This window comes from Maylandia zebra, linkage group LG1 (assembly GCF_041146795.1).
Source record: "Maylandia zebra isolate NMK-2024a linkage group LG1, Mzebra_GT3a, whole genome shotgun sequence".
Taxonomy (NCBI): domain Eukaryota; kingdom Metazoa; phylum Chordata; class Actinopteri; order Cichliformes; family Cichlidae; genus Maylandia; species Maylandia zebra.
In genome coordinates, this window is record NC_135167.1 from 24377690 (window position 1) to 24402428 (window position 24739).

The 24739-nt window shown below is 40.5% G+C and overlaps 1 protein-coding gene across 1 annotated transcript in view; it reads right to left on the reverse strand.

The window, feature by feature from the left end:
* gpc5a (glypican 5a) overlaps positions 1-24739 on the reverse strand; it is a 186241-nt gene that overhangs the window by 43861 nt on the left and 117641 nt on the right. Inside the window, exon 8 of the mRNA XM_076883675.1 lies at positions 12318-12480. Coding sequence (XP_076739790.1) covers positions 12318-12480 — 163 coding nt within the window. The remainder of the gene's footprint in view (positions 1-12317; positions 12481-24739) is intronic.

Here is a 24739-nt window from a genome sequence, read left to right on the forward strand (position 1 = left end):
CGGAGGGAAAGAAGGCGCGGTCAATGTATTTCACAGCGCTTGAGGCCGAAATTCTGATGGCAGCATATGCCGATAACATGCAAATTCCGCGGAAAAAAAGTAACACAGGCTCAGCTGCAAAAGAAAGGGAGCATGCATGGCAAAACATAGCCGACAGAGTCAATGCGTGAGTGTTAATATAAACATTGATCTAGGGATTTCCACCCATTTAACACGTTATTTTATTATATTCTATTTTATTTTTTATTTTATACATTTGATTTTGTGACGTGATGTGAGCGCAGGTGCAACCCAACAGGCCCCAAACGTTCCTGGCAGCAAGTAAAAATGAAATATAAAAATATAGTCCAAACAGGTAAGGTGTAATTGTATTATGAGCCATAGTGCTTGGTCTGTTTGTCCTATGTCAATCAATTGCAGTTAGAGGCTGTAAGCACTTATTGAAATTATCTGAGCACATTACAAGTACATATTTGCTTACTCTGTATGCTCAAATGTGACCCGTTATAGCCAACAGAAAAAAAAGCGGAGGCCTGAAAAACAGGTGGGGGTCCTCCACCACCACCACTCACAGAGGCTGAGCAGTTGGCTTCCACATTTGTGATAATGTTGGCAGCATCATATATGATCTTCACAGTGCAGAGAACACAAATTAGCATCCATTACTATAATGAAATAATTTGTTAGTTTGAAATGCTACAGGGAACTATGTACCTGTACATTAATGCTGTGGAAAGACTTCCTGTTCACATAGTCTCCTTCATTTACTGAAGGAGCAATGATTGGAATGTGAGTGCCATCTGTACAGCCAATCACGCCTGGGAACCGTGAGAATAAATGTAAAATTTAAGTAGTAGTTCAAATATCACCACATCATGAATTAAGTTTCGTTCATCCTGCTACCTGCAATTTTGTGGCATCCCTCTTTGATAAATCTTGTGGGTCTATGACCGGGGAACACCACAAACCAGTACAGGAGACGTTTCAGTGCAACTGTAACATTCCTGACTGCCCGACAGACGGTAGCCTTGGAAACGTGCTCAGCATCACCAATATTATACAGAAAGCTCCCGTTTGCAAAAAACCGAAGTGCAATACAAATAATATGTACAGAACTGAGAGAATGTCCGCGATGTGTCACATGAGCAATATTAGGCCTGAGGATGTTATTCAAATGAATTATAGATTGTGCTGAAAAACGGTAACGTTCACACACAAAATCATCAGGAAATGTTAAAATGTCCAAACGCGCTCTAATCACTCTCTCCCGGCGGAGAGCTCTGCGGAGAATTTGGGCTTCAACATCTACTGGCTCTTCAAGGAAGGGGCATGCCATGTCTGACACTTCCTACAGTCAGGTTTCTGACAAAGAGGCGGAGAAGGTCAGGGTTAGTTGAAGTAAACCTGCTAGGGGGCAGGTTAGCTTCACGGAGTGTGTCGTCATAGTAACTCACTCAGAATTAATCTAAACTCGCTTTGTGAAACCGAAAACCCAGAGCTTTTGTTAACTCAGGGTATACTTACTCAGAGTTTGCACTAAACCGGCTTCCTGAAATAGGGCCCTGGTGTTACAGGGTTAAGCAGCAACACTACTGAACAGCCAGCGGAGTGTGTTCATTTTCCAATAACTGGCAAAACCTTTTCCTCAGTTTTTTAAGATCAAGATAAATCAATTGAATATGAGGGGTTGTATCTCTGGCTGTGGTATAAAAACAAAATAGATTTTTAAACATAAATCAACACTATTTGATGTCCATCACATTCAGGCCAACAAAGGCCAGAGCAACTTTTTCCTTCTGCTGCCTGCTACATTTGAGTACGAGCACATCTCTTCACTTATAAATAACAGAGCCTAGCGAGGCCTGTCCACCACACGGACCTGGCTGAAAGAGTTTTTTTTTCTTTAATTTGTTCTCGGTCTTTAAAATTTAAACAGGTATGAATGCTTTGCCTGTGCATTGCCCCAAATATATTTCTAAACAAAAATCGATGGCACGTTTGTACCTGTGCTTGTAAAAAATAAATAAAAAGCATGTAATTAAAACACTGCCAGACGAACTTCTCAAAAATGCTGAATTAAGAATATATACTCATGATAAAGTCATTTGCTACATAAGGCATACACCCCCGCACCCCCACCAAATGGCAGATGGTGTCTTTTTCTGGCAGTCTCTGGCAGCCACATCATCTGTCTGCTGATGACAGGAGCCATTTTACTAATGTACTCATGAATGCTTTGTATGTCACACAGCGTCCTTGACACTCACCCCGACTGTCTCATTTACATTTATATAATTATAAATATAATATTAATAATACAGCTACAACTGTCTCCTTATTTTCTTTGTATAATACCATCTAAATATTAAGGCCTTATATACCTAAACACAGTGCCTTTGCTGGCTTATTTAGCTTTGAACACCCAGGCTCCTGCAGATGTCCTGCCACCAATCTGTTATGTGGCCTTTTGATAGCTTGCCCCCTTCAGTTCTAGTTATTCTCCCTCCATTTGTTTCCATCCAGCCGGATGTTTCCACTCCAAATAGCTTTCCTGTGTCATTTCTGCAGATCCTCCTGTCATTCAGCTTGACAGTTTGCGTGCAGACGACTTGACTGATGGTTGCCCTCCCCTCATAAACCTGTACCCTAGTCTTCATGCGGGTCTGACTGAAAGGGTTAAAGCACAACAGCACAAAGGGGGCACACTTCTTTAGTTTCTAGGGAGTCTCTAAGTGTGTTGTTGACCTTGTATTCTGCAAGTCCTCGAGGGCTGTGCTGTCTTATGGTTGTTCAATCAATTTCACATCTGGCAAATGATTTATTGCAACATATTACAACTGGTCAAAATCCTTTTAAAATAATCAATCTAAGGATCATCTGTGTAACACTGACAAAGTTTAATTTTCACATTTGTTTTTTTTTTATTAATCATGGTGACAGATACTGTGTACATAGTTTTAGTAGCTGTGTATTATTTTGCAGTATCCCCTTAAGTGCAAAGTGCATAGTGAAAATACCTCTATTATATCATCTATTCCACTGCCTACCTGTGCCACTGTTAAAGCTGCTATCATCAGAGTTATTACTTATCTATTTATAGTTTCAATTATGATAGAATAGAGCATATTTTTATACTCTTTTATTCTAATAGTATGACTTAAGTCTGTATACACGAGAGCCAGCTCTAACTTCACTAAATAGCAAAATACTACATAAATATGTGTTGTGAAATACTTTTTCACAGCATTACTTTACTGAATTTTTACTGATACAATAATATGTAAGTAACACCATAAATAGTGTAGTGGATCCATAGTGAGGTGGTTAACACCTGTACCTAACTCCTCCTCCAAGAGGAGACACAAATCCCAGATTTTAAAAAAAATCTGCCAAATCAACTATGCAGATCCACCTTGTGTGAATAAGGGAGCAAGTGAAAGAAGCTTTAACCCATAAATAGTATAACTGTCACATGGAGCTTTTTCTGATTTATGAGTACTTTAATTTTCAGAACTGTTTTCATAGTTTTAATTAAAATCTTCTCTCACTGAAAACAAAAAAACGCTCAAATGATAGACTTGTAGTTAAGACCGCCTAATCCGAGACCAAGACAAGACCAAGACCAGAGGGTATCGAGACCAAGATAAGACCAAGACCAAGTTGAGGCGAGACCAAGATCGAGACCAAGACCGGGACAAAAAAGACTAACTTTTGTGTGCTTTTGAGGGCTGACATGATGGTACTGACTGGCCCCAAAGTCATCTGACAAAACAGCGATCACCTCCAACAACTGTCTAAAGAATGGGAAATATGTAACTGGTTTCAGTTATACTTTATATATAGATAAAATTGTAACATCAAACTGAGGATTATAAACCACAATGTGGAGGGATTTGAGCATGGCTGAGCCACTGTGTGTCGCTGTGTGACAGCTGAGCAGTGAAAGGAAATTAATTGAGGAGCCGGCTCTCGCTCAATGGGAGTCGACTATTCTGATTCACTACAAAGCACTCTCTAAGCACGGCTCTTAGAGCTAAAGCTTTTGCGCATGATACATTATCGAACGTTACGCTGTGTGTCATGGATACTGTTGACTCCAAATCTCCCGACCACTATGTTGATCTGAGACAGCAAGACCGAGACAGCGAGATCAAGACAAGACCGAGACCAAAGTCCGTCGAGACCAAGACAAGACCAAGACAAAAGTCCGTCGAGATCAAGACAAGACCAAGACAAAAGTCCGTCGAGATCAAGACAAGACCAAGACCACGTAAAAGTGGTCTTGAGACCGGTCTCGAGACCAAGACCGGTCTCGAGACATCCAACTCTATAAAATTATAATTCTAAAGTAGTAGTATCACCAGAACCAGTATCAGAAGCATAAACCTACAAGTTCTAGCATATCCTTACATGCTAAAGACGGAGGACAAGAGCAGTAAAAACTACATGAGGCATGTGGAAGATGGCAACTAGTGCAGCTGGCGTGACAGCTCCTTCCTGACTCATTCAAAAAAAAAAAAAAGGTGAGATGGTGGGGTAAGTATTTTGTGCTGTTATAATAAAACACAGATTTTATTTGAGACAGTTGCTTTGCTGTTGTGCAATCAGTGTCTGATGTTAGTCAATGACTAACGTTATATAAACACTTACCGTAAGCTGATGTAGTCCTGTTAACATTAACATTGTTAACATTTTACATAAATAGTTTCCCACCATCAAGTCAATGATTTACAATGGCATGTTAAACGTTTAAATAGAAGGGATAAGGATTTAGCTTTTACAGTGATAATAGTAAATCATGTCATTATACTGGTACCATCTCTTAAGCTTCTGGTACTATGATTCTTAGAGAAGGAAACAAGACTTCTGTAGCTCATCTTGGTTCTGTTTTTAGGATTTAACGAGTCTGACCAATCACATGTATTTTCAGAGAGGAAGAAATTCAGTTGGCTGTTGAAAAAATTAAAAAGGGCAACAACTGCCTAACAAAGCAAAACAACCAAAAACAGAAATTGAGACTTACCCGATCCCAAAAAAAAGAAAGAGAGAGAGTCCTAAATACAGTCTGACATTAAAAGCAATTAAATATGTTGATATGAAAACTGACTTTGAGAAATGGAGTGAAGTTGGTGACTGTCTCAAATTAGATTCTTCTTCTCCTGGTCATGTAAGCTGATGACTACATTTGAAGGTAACATTTAGCTACCTAATAGCCACAAACACAACTTCCTGGGCTAGGTTGCCGGCAGCTACCTCTTTACAGTCTATTATTCAACCATAGTGATAGGTAAGACGTAAGCCTCGGGAGGACTGCTGTATTTTAATTTTTTCCTCCTCATTTTCTAACTTTCTGCCTACTGCTCCCTAAGGTTATATTTTTTTATTGCAGGGCTTATACTCTAAGTATAAGCCCTGCAACAGGGTATTATGTAAACTGAGTCTTATTGCAGTGCAGTGTATGATGTGAGTTCTTCTACCACCACTGTCTAATCCAGATTGTATTCTAGTTCATCTGTTTCAGCTTGAAATTGTTGCAGTGACAGTTCTGTCTCTGTCTTCAGTAGCTGCTGCGTCTTTGAGCCTCTGGTGTTGTTTTCTATCCCCCACTGAGCTTTGTGCTTGCACTGACACACCTGTCCCTTCAACTTCAAGACTCTGATGTCTGACAGGAATTTTCACGGCACATACTAGCTGGATTGTGCCATTGCCCTGTCAAGATTTTTAACGATCTTTACTGTCCTCACTTGGGAGTCAGACTGAGAGTCTCTTGTTATTTAACTGGTTCATTTATGCAGCTCTGTTTCTAGTCTTCAGCCAGTAGGTGTGGATTGTTTCAGCACCCAGCTGCTGCTATAATGGTGATGGATTCCTGACCGCAAAGTTAAAGAGGGCCTGTTTGTGTTCATTAGCATCTACGTTATTAGGATCACTTATTAGGATACCAAAACATTCAAATTTAGGTTTACAGGTCAAGTCCAAAAGTTAAACCTTGTCATGTTACAGCTCCTCAATATTAATCACATTCAGCACAATCTGAACTAAAAACTACAGGAGTATAAACCAAGGACACTGTGAATTTGAGTCCATCTACGTAAAATATACAAGTGATGTCGAATAATGACTTGATTGTTAAAAATTCATTAAATTTTAGAAGATAAACAGATAAATGTAACAGCAGAGACTAGTTCAGTAGGTCAATTTAATTGAGTGATGATGAGGCAACCCAGGAGTCCGCGCGGTGAAGAGCACTGGTCAACAGCTTATGAGAAACACTTGTGCAAATGATTCTGATCCCATTATATTCAGCTCAGAGGAGGCAGCAGGTTACCTAATTTGATCTCATACTGTAATGAGGATAAACATCTTTATAATAGGTGCAGCCAAGTACTGCTGGACCTGGTAGGAAACTCCAAAGGGCTCACTGTGATCGCCCTATTACCGTATACTGTATGTCCGACAAAATGGCCTTGATGTAATTCTCTATCTCTCAGATCCCTCATTTAAGAGCTGGAACATATACAAGACTGTAAAGCATGATGGAAAATTGCTTTTACTAAATGTGTGCTCATCCCCTGTTGACTGCTGTTATGGCCATTATCGCTTAACATTAGATAGTGGAGGAGTTCTAGATACAACAGCTAGTGTAATTCCCAGTCATTTAACACAGGCCTGAGTGGTATGAGCTCAGATAACGCTGAACGTTATCCTGCTGAGACACTACTGGTTAATAAGAGTCACGCTAAAGGAGCCGCTTCCCTTCCTCTCGTTGTGCTTATTTGCTAGAAATCGATTTGTGTCTCTCCTGCTGCCAATGCGTCTGACAGTTGTCTTTTTGCATTCACGCTGCAAGCAATCACACTGACTCGTCTGACTGAACTAACTGCTAAGCTATTCCAGGCCAGATAGGAGGTCTCTTATTGAGTATTGGCATAGGAGCACAAAAACGCTCACAGATGTTCTCCGCTGCAGGTATTGTTTAAAGGTCATCCGATTCTAAGATTAGTTTTGAATCCCAGGAAGTCGACGAGCCCCTTGTTGCTGCTTTGCCTAGAATGGATCTGTTGTAATCAGCTAAAAGCAGCAGATAAGTTTGCAAGAAATACCTTGTTAGCTGTCCAAAGCTACAGGGGTTACATGTCAGTCTGTAGGACGCAAACTTCAGTTTAAAAGAATTTTTCTTCTAGCAACAGGGTTCAGGGTTTTCCATTATGCTGTGAAATATCCAAGCATGCCCTGCAGGGCTCTCTGTAAAAACAGCATGTATTGAAGCATGCAATACAAGGAACAATCAGTACATAGCAAAGTGATATTAGCACCAAGCTAGCATAGCTTGCAAGTCATCCCATCGCCTACAGTGTTAGCAGAAAATAGCCAGGCATACAAGATTGTAATGTCACATTTTCAGCAAAAATTAGTTTAGTTTTGTTGTAAAAGTTTCAGTTTGTGGTTCAATTCATATGTCAACATGTGCAAATTCCAGTATTCATTCGAACTACATCAATTCTTCATACAACTTTCCTGAGGGTAGCAGCATGTGAACGCAAAAGCCGAAGTAGATAAAAGCATTGCTAAAACGTTCTATCGGCAAGATCTATCCAGCAAACCAAGACTCAGAGGGAAGCAGCTTTTAGGGGGTACACATTTAGACACAAGAAGCCCTTTCCACAGATGGTGAAGGGAGAAATAACACTCATGTCTGAAACATTACTCACAGTTGTTAAAGGTAAACACTGTTGGTAAGTGTTAGGTTGGCTTATAGCTGAAATATATGTGCTTTTTGCACCAAAAGAAGAGCATTATTTACCAGTCATCACCAGTTTTCTGTGTTGCTACTTTTGTGTTTTTATTAAACTGCCCCTTCTGTAGATGGCATTGAGTGGGACATGACCAGGTGCAAACAGTTTTCACCGTGATGAGTCAGGAGCTGCCCACCTAGCGGCTACTTTAACCGTTCAGTGTCAGTCCTGTGGAGATGGAGATTATGATAAAATTATACTTTACAATGCAGCCGCACAGAGGCAGGAGCATGACTGTAACATTGCTTGTTCTTTTGCAGTGTGTGATGAATAATAACTAAATGACTACATTTGCAAAACTGTATTTATTATATCCAAATCCAAGCTAGGCAAAAGTTCTTATGTGAGTAACCGAGGTGTATAATGATCTGATCGGGTTCATAAAGAAAGGCTGCAGGAGGTGCCCGTTAGAGTCTCCGACTTCACCTCATTTGGAGACATTAAGGTCTGGATATCAAAGCTGGAATCAGTCTTCCTGCTGTTTTTTTGGGGAACGTAAAGGGGTTCAATTATTCTGAGATCTGAATTCGTGCAATAAAAACATAAAAAGAGTTTTACCTCGTGTCTGTGGAGCCGCATCGGTTCAGGCTGTGGCTGTGCGTGCTTTGTGCGAGTGTAAAGTACAGCTTTTTTTTAAATGAGTATTCCAATTATCAATATTATAATTGGTAGTTATGATGCTGGTTATGATGCTTGACATGCTCTGCAATCAGCTGCAATACACAACAATTTGATCTTACAATGGTTTTTAAATTGAGGTACTCACTAGCATCAAATGTTAATTTAATTTAATTAAGGACTAAAAGTCAGATGTGTGTGAGCATGTGTGTTTAAAACGAGCAGGTGTGAACCAACTGTAAAAGCAGGACCCGATGTGGGGAACAAAACATGAAGCACTGTGAATACATGTTCTATGTATTCAGAGTCGGTGTTAGCCAATGAGCTGTGAGAAGTCGATGCACCTCCATGTTGAACAGGGTGAAGTGAATCAATCATCTCTTTCAGCGTGTGCTTTACATAATACACCAAGATCCAGACACGGCTAACTGCTCTTTCCAAAATGGAAACCTGGAACATAATGCTTCACTTAAATATTCAAAAATCCTTCAGATTTTCGAACAATGCGCCGCTCCGCTCACACCGTCACCTCTTGTCACATACGTAACATTTTCACAAAGCAGTCATTCTGCATAATGAGGATAATCCCTTAAATCAAGCTCCTATTGTCAGTATTGAGCTGATCCCATTTGATTTCCTTATCACGCTGATCTATCGTCAGCATGTTCTGCTGATAAAAATCAAAGACACAAAGAGGTTGGATTATGAATAATGGCAGAGAAGGAAATCTAATCAAATTATAGATGGTGTTTAAGCTCTGAACTGACGCTCAAGGACTTCAATGTGACAGTTTACTCTGATAGGCTGGCGTACTCGTTATAAAAACATGTGCATTATATGCTGCATCTTTTATGGTTTGTAGAAACAGTGGGCAAAAAAGGTTAGTACACAAACCACAGCATTACACTGCTTAACAAATTTATTAGACCAACCATGGCCCGGTGTAAGGACTATACCACAGTTGCCCTAAATTAACAGTATTGGTGATTAATGTTGTTATCCATTAAATTTCCAATTTACAGTTTTACAAGCAGAACAAGTAGTAAAATACTTTTTTTTTTATTAGGATGCTAAATTACTGTTATTTACTTGCATTTATGGGCAGAAAAATTAGTTTGAGAGGTTGAATGTTAGGCTTAATCACCCTCTCAAATCCCAGAGATGTCCAGAGTGCCTCCAATTTGGGTATAAAAACAGGAATTCAGTCATTTTTAGTTTCTTACAAATATTCAGAAATCATTTATTTTTCTGATTGCTTTTTTGGCATCTCACATGCTCGCTGTGAGATTTTAACAATTTCTAAACAAGTTCACATAACTCCAAGTTCTGAGCTCCGTTTGCTGGCGAGATTTTACATGAACATTAGTTTTGATTTCACCTGGGTGCATATTTTTTGGTTGTATTTGTTTCTGATTCTGCAGTTTAATATTGTATTTTCATCTCTGCGGCTTTCTGTTTCTGAACTTTTGCACACGGACTCAAATAAAAAACGACAGCATTCATTAATAGTGTATCTAAACCACTGTGATTTAACCTTGTGGCAGCCAATTTATGAACTCTGTAGCTCCGGCATGATGTAGCAGCTTCGCAGAACTAAAAATTGTATTCCCAGCAGCAAGCAAAGCTAAATGAATTGCTCCACACATTGAGAATACTGTTAACATGCTAGCTTTCCAGCAATTGGAAATAACAACATAGCTCATTCCCATTTGTACTACAAGTTTGTCTGATAACAGTCTGTCTTAGACAAACTTCTGACTGAAGTGAGAGCTGAGCACTGTAGCACATCAGACTCAGGGACCAAAAAAAAAGTGAGAAAAAAATGTGATAATACGAACAGGCGGTCCTTAGCGATGAACCTTCAGAGGATTCTCAGCTGAATCTGCAGCTCTCTGTCTTTGCAGAAATTTGAAGTCAGCCTCTGCTGTTTGACTGCGTCTTCACCAATCTGGTTACATCTGCACTGCACTAAACAGAAGCAGCAGATATTTATACAAAGCCAAAAAGAACTGAACTTTTTTTCTTTTAAACAAGTTAAACTGTACACACATTTATTTCTGGTGTAAAGTTTGACATATTAGCACGGAAGTCTGTGGGGGTTCGGATCGCTCAAGAGGCCAGACGAGGCACGGCGCGCTTTTGGCATTTTCATATTGGTTGCCGTTGGTTACCGCAAAACTATTATAAGCTTGCGACAGCTTTATAAATTCCATCCATCCATCCATTTGCTTCCATGGACAGGTCGCCAGTCTGTCGCAGGGCTTGAAGGACGCCGAGTTCACCAAACTGCAGTCGGAGAACCGCAGACTCAACGGCGACCTCGCCGACCTGCAGAGCCAGCTCGAACAACTGGAGGCTCTACTGGCAGAAACCAAGAACCATCAAAAAATTATGAGAGACAAATCCTTTTCTCTAATCAACAGGTTCAGACCGTTTGCAGCAACATGACAGTCGTGTGTGCTGAGGGAGGAAAACTCTTTCTGCTCACTGCATTAGCAGCCCAGCTCATCTGTAACGTGCTCATTCATGACTAATACTCTCATATCACTGGTCAAATGAGGACTTAACACATATCCATTAACCTGTGTCTCCAGTTATGTTTTATTTGTTGTCTCGATTTTAGCGGCAAACAATGGAGAATGATTCAGTGAATAGTGGGCTGCCTATTTACCAGTGACCTTTTTTCACTCCTACAAGCTGAAGAGGTGTTTTGGATTCAACCCCATGTGTTACACTTTTTTTTTCTCTTTTTTTTTGTGCTTGAGATGAATCAGCATTTGGATCATTTTATAGCCTCAAAAGCTTTGGACTGGCTGTTTTTGTTGTTGATGTTGTTTTAGGAAAATTCTTGTTTTTAGCTGCTTTATCTTTGGCTTGTAATTTGTAATAACTCTAAATTTTACACAACAATAGAACCTAAAAATAAGAAAAATAAACCCCAGATCATTAAGGGGGAAAAAGAGAAGAACTAAAAACTTGAAGTCATAACTGACTGACCAGAGGTGGTGCGGTTCAGGAGGGGGAATCCACAGTGTTTGTGTTAGGGTCAGGTGGCAGGGGACAGATGCTTGACAGAGGTCAGACAGACAGGTCATAAATATGGTGGACAGGCTAATCTGGCCTATGACAAGTAAAGGGCGGATCTGCTGTAATGGGTGATAAATGTCAGAGCCTCCCTGCAGCCTCAGATGAGTGATTGTTAAGCAGCTTCTCTCAGCCCAGAGCTTCCAGCCAGACTGACAAGCAGTAGAGAAAACATTTACACGGACAGAATGGCTTGTTTGGACAACCCCCCACCCCTCCTGCTCCCTTTTCCTTATTGTCGCCATAGGCAAAACGAGAGAGGGGAGATTAATCAGGCTGTTAGCATGTTTGATGGAGAGGAGAGGAGGAATCTGTGTGCAGAGGAGAGTGTAAAAGGTTAAAAAAAAAAGAAAAAAAGAAGAAGAAGAGGAGAGTTGTGATTCATCAGGGGTTAGTGATCCACTGAGGAGCAATCATTTTTAAAGTAACAGGCCTTGATTACAATAATGTCCCCATAGCAACTATTATCTTTAATGACTATTATTATTACTGTCATAAAGTGGAGAGTGGAGCAAGTCTTATTGAAATATGGTGTTATGCAACTGCGCTTTTGAACGGTTTTGCTCATTAAAAAAATAGCTTTCCTGTTAAAATCCTGCAACTTTAAACATGCAGACGGACAAATGGCATAAATGAATGTGTCCTTCATATAAGGTGAAAGGCATATGAAGACATATGTATGACTCCATAAAGGTGCTACATTGCACCCAATTCAGTCTGTTTGTTTTATGAAACCTTTATTAGATTTATTTGTCAGGTTTATGTTGGTGCTCGTGTGATGACGGATGAGTAACAACGTTACAGAGGGGAGCGACTTACATTTGGAGACTCTGGAGACTTTCCTCTTGACCTCACCAGCGCCTGAACCGGCACAACCATCCTCATCGTCACAGTCCCCGCTGTACCGCCCCTCTGCATCGCCGCTTCCTGTTTCAATCTGATCCAGTGAGCCCAGTTTAGGGATCGACTTTCCCTGCAGCAGCTTTTTGAAAAAGAGAGAGACAAAATTAGACGTTTTTAGTAGAAAAAATATATAGAAATGAACTGGAATGCTTTCACTTTGAGCTCTAGGTATCTATGAGTATGTATTATTATGACAGTATAGACAACAGGAATGCGAAAAAATCTTGAGCTACCTTTTATTTTTTTACATATTTCTTCAAAAGAGCCAGACTTCTCTCGATTTCTTTCTTTTAAAGTTTGTCTTTAAAAATTGGCAATTCTCAGAGGAATGTTTTTTTTATTGAGCCACTTAACTGACTTATGAATCATTCACCTAACTCAAAAGATGAAGCCGGTACAATTCTAAGTTGTATCTTTAGACAAAAAGACATTTCTTCCCGTTTTTTTAGCCGAACCTACAACAAATGCCAAAGAATCATTTCCAATGTGATTCTCAGAGAGCTGTCAGCTGAAAACTTTGTAGTCTCTCCAGCGTGTCCTTAAAAAACGAGAAAAAACTGGACAAGTGGAGGACGAAAGAAGAAGTGGTAAACTAAAACTAGACTAAAAACTAGATGAGTTACCTAGAACAAAGATATTAGCTAGAACTTTTAAAAAAAAAAGGATTTGATGAACTCAGAAAACTAAAATCAAAAATACAGAGAGGAAATAGTTTCAGCTTTTGTTATTTTGGTAAAATCTATTATCACAGAGGCTTGGATGCAAATGTTTGTGAGTTAACGGCCGTGTTTTTATTGTAATACCTGCACTGATTTTCTTAAATCTTGCAACTGGCATATGCCCCTAATACAAAAATAATTAAAAGCACTAAAAACTAACTCTGTAACTCACAAAAACCAAAACAAATCTTAACACAAATAATAATACCAAACTGAAATAAAATAACAGCTGATTAGAAAACACAACACTATAATAACTTTGGTGTCTGTCGCTGTGTTTAAAGTGCGGTGGAGGCAGTGTCATGGTTTTGGGCTGCACTTCAGACACACAAAATCTATATCTGACAGAAATCCACTGTGAGATATAGACCCAGCATACCAATTTGACTGGGAATGGCTTCATTTTTAGTGATTCAGGACACACTGCAAGTGCTGTTATCTTAGCAAAATATGAAGAAGTGAAAGTCAGTTAAGACTTTTGCACGGTAATGTAGGTTGTTGTGAAGTAAAGAAAAGTGTCAGGGTCCTGGGACTGGGCGACCTAGGACTCCTGGGCAGTCATGGACCTGTATTATTATTATGTATTTTTGGTGTCGTTTCCCCTTCTCTGTGCGTGTACATATGTGTGTGTTTTTCTGTGCTGTGCTAGTCTGTGTCCCACTCATATGTTTAGGCGAGGTATGGGTGTGTATGTCTGCGGGTGTGCCTGGAGGATGGAGCTCGGCCACCTGCAGGCCTGAGGGGTGTGGCCCTGCGGAGGGACTGGCCACACCCGAAGTCACACACCTGCTGCTGATCAGGCCTCGTCGGGGGAGCTACTTAGGAGAGAGTTGGAGCTCCCACCGACGCGGGATCATTTCCTTGAGGCTCCACGTTAGTCGTCCTGTTGATTGAGTTAGTGTGTGTGTATGCCCGCAGTTGTATGTGTCCTGACGGCTGCGTCTATTGTTTCCCGCAGGAGGAGCGTGGAAGACACGAGAGCAGCGAGCACCGGGGGGTGCTGACACGGGAGCGGAGAGCACAGAGACACGGACTATTCACGGAGAGACACGACACGGGAGTCTGGGAAAACACGGGGATTTATTGTTACTTTGTTGCACACTGTAAATAAACGCACTGTTTATACATAGAGCACCGCGCCTGGGTCCTCCTTCCCCACTCCTTCCACGGTTTGCCATGCCATACCGTGACAAAAAGATGGGAAAAAATGTGAGAAGTTGCTCATTATGTTGCCAATCAGCCTGAATCCTCCAGTTTAAAAAAAAGAAATGCATAAAGAAACAATGAATCCCCACAGCGACTGCACTGCAGCTGACTTTTGTTTGTAAATAAACACTTCTGCCCTGAATTTTTCAGCGTCCTGATTTTGAATAAGATCTCTTAAAAAGAAATACTTTTAATAATGAATAAATACATAGTAAAATGTCCTTATTTGTTTACTCAGGGATTATCACCATCAGCTATGATGTACACTTCACAGAATCCATATATGAGATGTATGACAGTCGTCCTCCTTGGCCGCAGTGGTCTGCAGGCTAACCTTTCTGATGCATTGCTGTGCAGCAGAAACCCAACGCCAGGGGAAATGCATTCGCTAATTGGTTCATTTAAATTCATGGTGCGTCACTGGAAACAAGAACGATTTGTGTGTGTGTGTGTGTGTGTGTGTGTGTGTGTGTGTGTGTGTGTGTGTGTGTGTGTGTGTGTGTGTGTGTGTGTGTGTGTGTGTGCACTGATCAAAAAGGTAGTGTCTATGCTAATTAGTTAGTGCTGTGGTTCAGGGCTGAAGAGGGAAGGAGTCAGAGTTGCTGGGAAGGCTGAGCCAGGACATGTGTGTGCTGGTCTGAAGTCTCATCTGCTGACTGGTGACAGGTTAGATTGGAAAATCTAAGCTTTCCCTCCATGTGTGTAATTAGCATGATTTTCTCTCTAATTATGTCAGAAATATGGCCAAATGTTTAATAGATTATGAAGAATAATGGGTTTCTGTGTTGCCTGAAATTAGCCTGGTCTGGAGGTTTGAATCTGAAGGAGGCAGAGCACTGCTTGAGGGCTCATTATGTGGAGTTCAAAGGCTGTCAACTCGGAGCCCATTTTTAAAGGAAACAGCATCCAGCAGTAATTAGTCTGCACATGGGAAACAATACACGACTCAAGATTTAAGATTCTATTCATCATCTGCATGGAGTTGAAAGGTTAATGTCTATATATACATAAACATGTGTGCATGTGTGTGGCTGAGAGGGAAAAGAACTGCTTTCTTATACATAATCGGAAGAATTCAAACACATGACCTTCAGTCGTCTCAGGTCACTTCTGTATTCTGCAGAAACTTTTCTGTTCACAGTTTACTCTAATTGATCGGTTTGTCAAAAACTGCAGAGGGCCTGAAACTAAAAATAAAGGCAATAAGCAACACATTTTCTGTACTGTTAGCCAAAGATAAAAACCTGTTACAAAATATACTGATCTTCCTCATAAAGTGCAAAGCTAGTGTCTGATATCTTATTTCTGTTGTTGATTAGAACACACTAGCTGCTGCACACTCCCTAATTTTATATGTACAGTGCAATTCTTAAGCCAGACCTGGTTTCTTTACATTTTACTAAGGAAATGGGAAACAGGTGCAGTGAAACATGTGGAAACTTGTATGCAAATACAGTATTTAAGACAAAAACAGTGTTTCGACAATTCTGTAGAATGCTTATCTTCAGGCATCTCGATGCCTTTCGTTCTGTTTTTTCCCCAGTTTTTACACACAGTCCCAATATGTGTCCAGTTTTTGGAAAAAGCTCACCTTGCTGGTCCATATATAACATTTTATTTTTGTCAAACTGTGTTATCATCTATGTTTTGATTGAAAAAAAATGATGCATGACAGATCTTGGCTGTACACACTCGCTGTATGAGACATGTGGCCACTATTATCAGTCTAGTTCGGGTGTAATTTGGCGTACTTCAGCCTTTTCTCTGTGTTTTCGGTCCTTTAGAAAGCCTCCCTTTCACTGAGACCATTTCTGATAAAGTTTTGATGACCAGTAGATGGATCAGCTTCAGGGCCTGCATCAGGTTTTTGCTTTATTTATTACTATTTCTTGAAGTTTTCTTTCTTTTTTAGGCCTGCTACTTATTCTTTTGTCTCCCACTTGTCCCATTTCCTGTAATTTTTCAAGGACACGCAGCACACCATGCTGAGATATGCCAAGTGTTCAGCTAATAGCTCTTTGGGAATCACCATGTTGTTACAAAACTCTTTGGGATCTTTCAAAGGTTCAACTAAAGAAACAATATCTGTATTTTTGTGAAAGAAAATGGTTTACTTTAATCGTTTCTTTGCTAAAGACACAACACTGGATCGTCCTTTGAGTCAGGTGTCTTTTGATGCTTGATTGATTCACAAGTTAGTGTTAAGAAGTGGTTTATCAAACAATAAAATTATTCTACAATATAAGGACAGCACTGGCTGCTTTTTCACTCTTTTCAATGTCCAGAGAAACCAGTCTGGCTCCTTGGGAGCAGCATATAAAGAAATGGACGGTGGCTCAAGACTTTTGCACAGCTAACACAGATAACCACAGTATTGATTTTAAGTTGATCCCATATATGCATCATCCTGGTTCTGCAAACATACATTATATCCACTAATAAAAAGAAAAGGCCCAAAAATCTCCACTCCCTGTAAGTTCTGTTTTTCAGGAAACTCACTTTTTTTGTAATGAGAGTTTATATTCATGAGCTGTGCTTTCAAGACATCAATACACTTCAAAAAGACCCAATGGTGGTATGAGCTGAGAGCCACAGCAGGATAGGAAAGTCAGAAAGTGCTGAGAGACTGACTGACCCTAAATAAACATACACTAGCCTGCAGCTATAAGCTGGTTTTGGTCTTTTCATGGGATTTGCTGCCAACAATGACTGTATATTGCCAGCTATAGCCTGCTGTAAGACAATGATAGGAAAATAATAAGACTCAGATGAAAGCTAAATATAAAAAGGTTAAGGTCAGGCAGTGATAATATGAAAGTAGCTTAATTTGCTTCGTTATTTATAGACATCTTTATTCCTGTACGACAGAGTTTCACTCTCACGTTTTATGTGCTTTTGATGTGCAAAAGCATGTGCGTTTGGTTTTTATAAGGTCACTGGCAGGTGACTCGATTCCCCAAACGGCGCTAATCAATGAATCAAGCCTTATAAGCTAATAATATTTCACAGCTAACTCATTTGTTCCTTCAGCTGAGGAAACATTCATCATGCCTGACCAAGAATGTCAATCAGCAGGCTACTTGATTCTTCTGCTTTTCCTGTGCAGGAAAATAGCTGCCCTGCGTTGTTGGATTGTATTGAACAGCGACGCTGTTCTTTCTGAAATACAATGAAGTGAGCCCAAATTGCCTAACAGTGTTATTAGCCTCTCCTCTGTGAATGACATGAGATTTTGTCCAGCACTGGCTGGGAGACAGGTGCTTTGATTCGCTCTAACCCATGGTAGCCCCCCTTGGGCAGGCCTCTGGCTGTTACTGGAGTGTGTAGAGAGTTAGAAATGACCAAATAATATCAAGGACTCTATGCACAAACAAAACTGTCTTTGTGTGAAGCAACTCTACTACTACACACGTTGTATGATTTTTTTTTTTCTTTACAAAGGTATCACCAATTCATTGCCTTTTTTCCCCCTTTTCTTTGGAAACTGCACAACTATTTAGAGCCGGTAAAAATGATAAAATTATTTTCTACAAATCCACACACCATTCCACTTTATTAACAAGAAGAAATTAGAAATTAGAAAAAACTATTAAAGTGTGCTACATGGAAACGTTTGGGCTTCCCAGTAGGTCACAGCTTTCACCACGGCTTGCAAACACTTTTTGTAACTAGCTAAATTACAGAATTTTTACCTGCTGCTTCCTGATATGAAATATATCCAAACTTTTGCTTATAACAGCCTGAATCATGAGGAAAACTGGACATTTATTTACATCAGATTTAGCACTGCTTCGTGAATCCATCGCTACTTACTTTAATTAACTAGAGGTGGGCGGATCAATCCGAATATCAATGGTATCGATGCCAACACTAATATCGGTATTAAATCAATACTAGCGCGATAGGATTGTTTTTTCACAGGCTACAGCACATTTAAACAATAGAGGAACATTTAGAGGTCTCCAAAAACCCAATTTCAAAATAGAAGAAAATCTGAAAGGTGTGTTTTGTTGTGTTGAGTAATTACTGCGGAAAGAAAGAAAAATCTGTGATTTAGTGATCATCAAAACACGTTCAGAATTAGAAAATTAATGGTGATTCATCTCAAACCATGAAGCACTGGTATTGGTATTGGTACAATAATGGCCCTGTATTTACTTAGTATTGGATCAATACTGAAATCTGCAGTATCTCACAGTCTAATTAACCAGTATAATTAACGACTGTCTTTAAAAATCATGTCCTTCTGAAAGTCTCACGCCTTCATTTGTAAGCCTGCATTTCTTTAAGGTAACTGGCTGATTTGAAAAACAGGTACAATGTTTGGCGTCTGTGCTATGATCCTAAGTTACACTGTACAGTAAAAGGCTATTATTTCAAAGGGAGAGAGCTGTGCCCAGAGTGGCTGCATCGAATAGGATTCTGTCACAGACAGAAGTTCGGTTAGCGATAATTTAACTGCCAAGCAAAATGGCAAAAAGAAAAAACAAGAAGAAGAAAGAGTTCCTTTTGTGGCGTTCTGAACTCGCGGAGTAAAGTAACTCTGCTCTGCTTTTTTAACTCAAAATCAGTGAAACGTTTTTCAAGATTGGCAGAAAATATCAGAGGACACGGGATGGCGAGGTGGAAAGCGAAGACTGTGATTATTGCATTCTTAATCCTGGTTTGTTTATTTGTGGGATTTTGTGTCACTCTCCATTCTGTGCTAAACCATTTGCTTTGGCGCCTTCAGACAGAAACTGGTGTTACGCAATATTCAGAGGCCAGTGCAAGCACAGTCATGCAGTGATTTAGAAATGGCTTTTTATCTTCAAGTTGCAAAACAACACCTCGGTGACACCGAGGCTCATCCACCGCTCGCTTACCAAAGCATTTTACAAACCAATCAATATTAGAAAAGCAGCAGAAAATGAAACATATTTTCACTGTTGCGGTGACCACACAGCTCCTGTTCAAAGCCCTGAGTTTTAAATTGCATTTATGAGGAGTTTTATCGTGCACGGTCTGCCTGTCTTTCTTCCTTTTGTTTTTATTACACATCCATATGTGGGGAATATAAACACAAATCACAAAGAATTCAGAAACTCACATCACAAACAACATGCAAACAAGGTAGATTAAAATTCTGCTCTTAAAGCTCCAGTAATGATAATAAGGGTCTGTCAGTAACTCCACTAATTTGGTCAGGGCTTAAATATCAATATTGGATGGATTTTAATTAAATTTGGTACCAATATTCATTGTGCCCTGAGGTTGAATTTTAAAGAGTGGTGTGATTGCTGGACCATCCTCCAGCGTCATCATAGGGTCAAAATGTGACCTTCTCCCATACCTTACATCTCAGACCCTATGGCCATATAGTCCCTCCAGCTTCAATGCTAATCAGAGGCCTGGCACGCGACCGTACCTGCTAAACATCGGGATGTTAATATCGTCTTTGTGAGCCTTAAAGCAAAACCTAACCCAACACGCAAATGTGAGGAAATGCTTGTTAGGTTAATTGATGATTCCAAGTTGGCTGCAGGTGTAGATGCGAGAGTGTATCGGTCTTTCTCTGTGCGTGTTGATGTGCCTCTCCAGCGTGTAGCCTGCCTCTGGCCCTATGTCAGCTGGGAAAGGCTCCAAATTTTCTCACCCATTTCCCCAAAGCGATATATACACTGATGAGCCCTGTGAACTGGAAACCAATCTGAGTGCACCACCTCGCAGGATGTCTCAATACCTAAAAATGCATCTGGAGGCGAAAAGAGCAAGGAGAGCAGAGGCCTGCAGGAGCTGTGATGGAGGATGGACAGTTGAATGCTTCACAAATGTAAACCGTTTATCTGAAGAAGGCATGTGACACACAGATGGGACATCCAAATAGGGGCAGGAAGACGAATTTATCAATAAATATTTCCTTTTAAGTCATTTCAGTTATTTAGGGTGATCTACTTCATGATCTTTGTGCCTTTCCACGTTTGCGTTTGTGTAATTGTTTTAAAAAATGCACGACATCTGTACATTCGTGTCACACTGAGGCACATTGTGCATTTGATTAAAAGCAGGCCTGGATCTACAAGTGTCATGAACACTGTTATGCTTATCTGACATCGGAGATAAAATACAGCAGTAGGCTGTGACAAAACAATAAACATAGGATACAGTTGCGCTACATGTCACACTGCTGTCACATTGCTGTCACATTGCTTTTGAAATGACAGCTCAGAAGCAAGGGTGCCTCATTTGTCTGTTGCTTCCACTCCTCCGCTCACATCTCTGGTGGGAAGAACTTTCCATGCGTCTTTCTCATTGAAGAAGAAGAGGCACAGAAAGAAACTGAGGGTGTACAGTCTCAAAAGATGAAGAAGGGTTGTTTAGCTGCCTCTTGTTTTTTCTTGTTCTACCAAAAAAAATGCAGCTGGAGCCTGGGGAGTTCAGGGGTGTCCCATGGTGTCTGGTACCATATTAACAGAGGATTCTTTGGGTCCTGTGGGTTGCCAGGTGGAGCCTCCATGGAAAGGATTTGCCCCAGTATATCCCACGGGTGCTTGATCAGATTGGGCTATGGAGAGCATGAAGACTGGGTCACTGCCTCGGACACACTTTGTGTCCTTTAACTGTTGAGTGGTGGTTCAGTTTCCTGCAGAGGAGATGGGAGGTGCTGCCTGCCATCAGGGGCATGGTTATTGGGCAGAGAGTGCGTGTAGTGCGTGTCAAAGTAACAGCCACATGAAACAAGATTTCCCAACTATAACAACATGATAGCGATGACTATTAATAACTTCATATCCATGGTTTTAATAATATATTTAATAATAATGTAAATATGCAGTATTACAGGAGTTTGCCAAGGATCCAATGGCTAAACTATCTTCTGATTTCTTTAACGTGGTCTGAGCAATACTTCTGCGGGCATCCTGCAGGTCTTTCAAAGGTTTGTTTTTTGTTTTGTTTTTTGGACATTGGCTCCTTTTTTACTTAGTTTTAGTCCGGTCCTTGTACGTGACCATTATCAGAGGAACGGTTGTTTTTAAGCCACTTAACACTGAGCCATGTATCATTCAAGCATAAAGAAGGCGCAACAGATAAAACAGTATTGTGTCGACAGAGAACAGAAAACTTACCAAAGAGCCCATTTTAAATTGGATCTTTAGGCACTTTGTCACTAGCAGCCTGCCACAAAAACACATCATTTGTTCCCCTTTCTTTAGTCGAATCTATAAAAATTCCAAGAATAACACAGCTTTACCATATCGTGATTGACAAAGAGCTGAAAACTTGGCGAGAAGTCTGTCTACAGAAGATGAAAAGCATCTGAAAGTCAAGTCATTAAAAAAACAGAGAGAAAATCCAGCAAAGACCTGACCCAGGACCTGAGAGACACATTTGGCCCTTCAGCTGTCCGTCTACTGTTCACTGAAGCCTCATCAGAAATGGCCTCAGTGAAAGGGTGCAAGTCATTCTTAAGGAAGGGAAGCAGGGAGAAAAGGCACAAGAACTCGACTGAAAACCGATGGCCACAGGTCTCCTGCAGTGAGGGTGTTCAGGCATCTGTAAAACGCAGTGGAAGCTTGGTCATGGAACAACAGGCAGCCAACATCCGAGGAAGACATTTCAATGTCCTTTCAGAAGTGTGAAGAACTGAAAACTACGTCAAGAAATTACAGGAAAGCTTGCATAAAAGAGTTCAGAATAAAGTTGGTCATAGCAATATTGATATTCAAGCTCATTACAGTTGTACAGACGCCATTTATGCCTTATATGCTGTATCTGTATACATGTAAAGTGCTGTACCTATTCCCAGTTTCATAGCAAAATCTAAAGGAAGGACGGATGGCCCAAGACTTTTGCACAGCACTGGGCACACATACATTTCACTGTGTTTAGCGTCCTCCACTCCCCGCCCTTAAAACAGTCCTGGCCGCCTGATGTATTGCATTAAGTTCCAAACTCGCCACAGTGCACATCACAAACTTTGTCATAATGCCAGCTGCTTCCTCCACCAGCTCAGAAAATCACAACAAAGACTCGAAGTCGTAAGGTGACTTAAACGAGTTGGCATGGGAACCGAGCTTTTGGTACTCTGACTGGCTACATCGCACTATATATATTGGCAGTTTCAACTGGACAGGACTGAAAACTGCTGCTAAAGAGAGTAAAGCCTGCCTCAAAAAAAATCATAAAAAAATCTGGCACACACTTACTTATGATGGGCTTATGATATCTTCATCACCTGCTGCATAAGGAAAGCCCAGAGCATCATCAAGGACACCAGTCAACCAGCCCACACACTTTTCTCACTCCTGCCATCTGGAAAACGCTACCGAAGCATTAAATCAAGCAGCAGCTATTTCAAAGACAGTTTCTCCCCACAGGTAGTGAGAATAATGAATACTTCCCACAAACAACCCCCCCCCCCCCCCCCAAAAAAAAAAGCTACAAAAAAAAGAAAAAAAAGCACACATACATAAACTAAAACAGTACCTAAAGCATGCAGCTCAGAGTTTCATTTGCATTTTCTGAAGTATCACTCAGTTATACTATCTGGCACAAAGTGAGGTTTTATTAAGATGGGTATTGTTTGGCATCTGCTTTTGGAGTAAATGTGACTGAAGCAATTGAAACAAATAAAACATAAGAACTAATTAAACTCTGACTGTAGTTTCATTTGTTTGACCCGCGGCGTCTTTAAACAGCGAAACCATGGTTTCAGCGAGCATTATGCAGACAGCAGAAAATGTCACCGCGATGCTGTCAATTTTCACTCAGCTGTCAACTCCAATTTGTGACCTCGCACCATTAAGGCACGCACTTCAGCTGCATCTACAGTAATGGAAAGAGGTGACTGCCATGTAACAGCATCTTGTAAATGTTAGGGCATTATCATTATATTTATCCTGCCTACACAACCACTCAGTCTGCATTTCACAGACCAAAGTACATACACTCCCCAAAAACACTGCCAAAGAATTCAAAGTTTCAGGTAAACTGTCACAGACAACTAAAAGCATTTCATTTCCAGATCGCCTCTCGTGTGCAGGGTACATTTCCTAAAGAGGTGCAGGGTGTCATATGGCAACATGAATCACACCTTCAGACATCCAAGCAATGAATCAAGTCCTGTGCAGATTTTTAAGCTCATTAGTATTCCCTTTGAACATGTTCTGCTATCTGTAAATAGAGGGTGGGGGAAGAGATCTTACAATGATCATTTTTGCCAGTCGGAGCAGGGGGGAGAAAAAAAAGTGTCAGTGTGCGAGTCGGCTCCCGAGATGCTCGCTGTCATCGCCCATCTTCCTCTCGTCAGCAGCGGCGCTGACAGTGTGTTTATGCAGAGCAAGTGCATCAGCGACAAAGAGGCAGCGGGTCAGCGATTGAGTGGTCAGAGCAGATATTAGACTACAAAGTGAATATTATCATTCAAGTTAAGCTCTCCTATGAGTCAACTTAAATAAAAAAAAGACACTGCTGCCAAACTGAGAATGCATTATTTATTTATTTATTAAGTTGCTTTATTTAGCCACTTTGTTAGGTACACCTGATAACCACTTTTAAACACAAATATCTAATCAGCCAATCACATGACAGCGATTCACTTCATGTAGGCATGATCAAGATGACCCTCTAAAGTACATTTAGGAATATGTAACAAAGGGGATTTAAGCGATTTGGAATGTGACATGGCTCTTGGTGCCAAGCAGGAGTATTTCAGAAACTGCTGCAGTTCATGGGCTCAGACATCAGAGAAGAATGGCCAGACATTCAGAGAGGCAACAATATCCCAAATAACCGCTCATTACAACCAAGGTATATACAGAAAATAATTTCTGGGAGCACAACATGTCGAAACTTGAAGCAGATTGGCTACAGCAGCAGAAGATGACACTGGCTACCACTCCTGTCAGGTAAGAACAGGAAACTGAGGCTTCAGTTTACACATGCTCACCAAAATTGGACGACAGAAGATTGGGAAAATGTTGCTTGGACTGACGAGTCTTGATTCCTGCTGCAACATTCAGATGGTAGGATAGGAATTTGCCAGAAAACAAAATGAAAGCATTGATCTATCCTACTGCGATGATGTGCAGGTCACTTTCTCGCCACACTTTAGGCCCTCTGAGGAATGTTGTCAACACCTTGCTGCACGGTGAAGGATTAAATATGAACAAGGTGTACCTAATAAATTGTCCAGTTACTTGTTAGCTGTTCTAAACGTTCACATCTGTTACAGAAAACAGTTCAGCTTTAATTAAAAGCTAAGCATAAGCACTGTTACTGTAGCTGACAGCATTAGGTCACTATATTTGAAATGAACACTGTATTTGCAGAACGTGCTCCTCCACAAACCAAATCAACTACACACAAACGCAATTGAGAGGCGGCTCTTAAAATTTAGTATGAACGTGAATTAAAATTAAAAAATGTGAATTA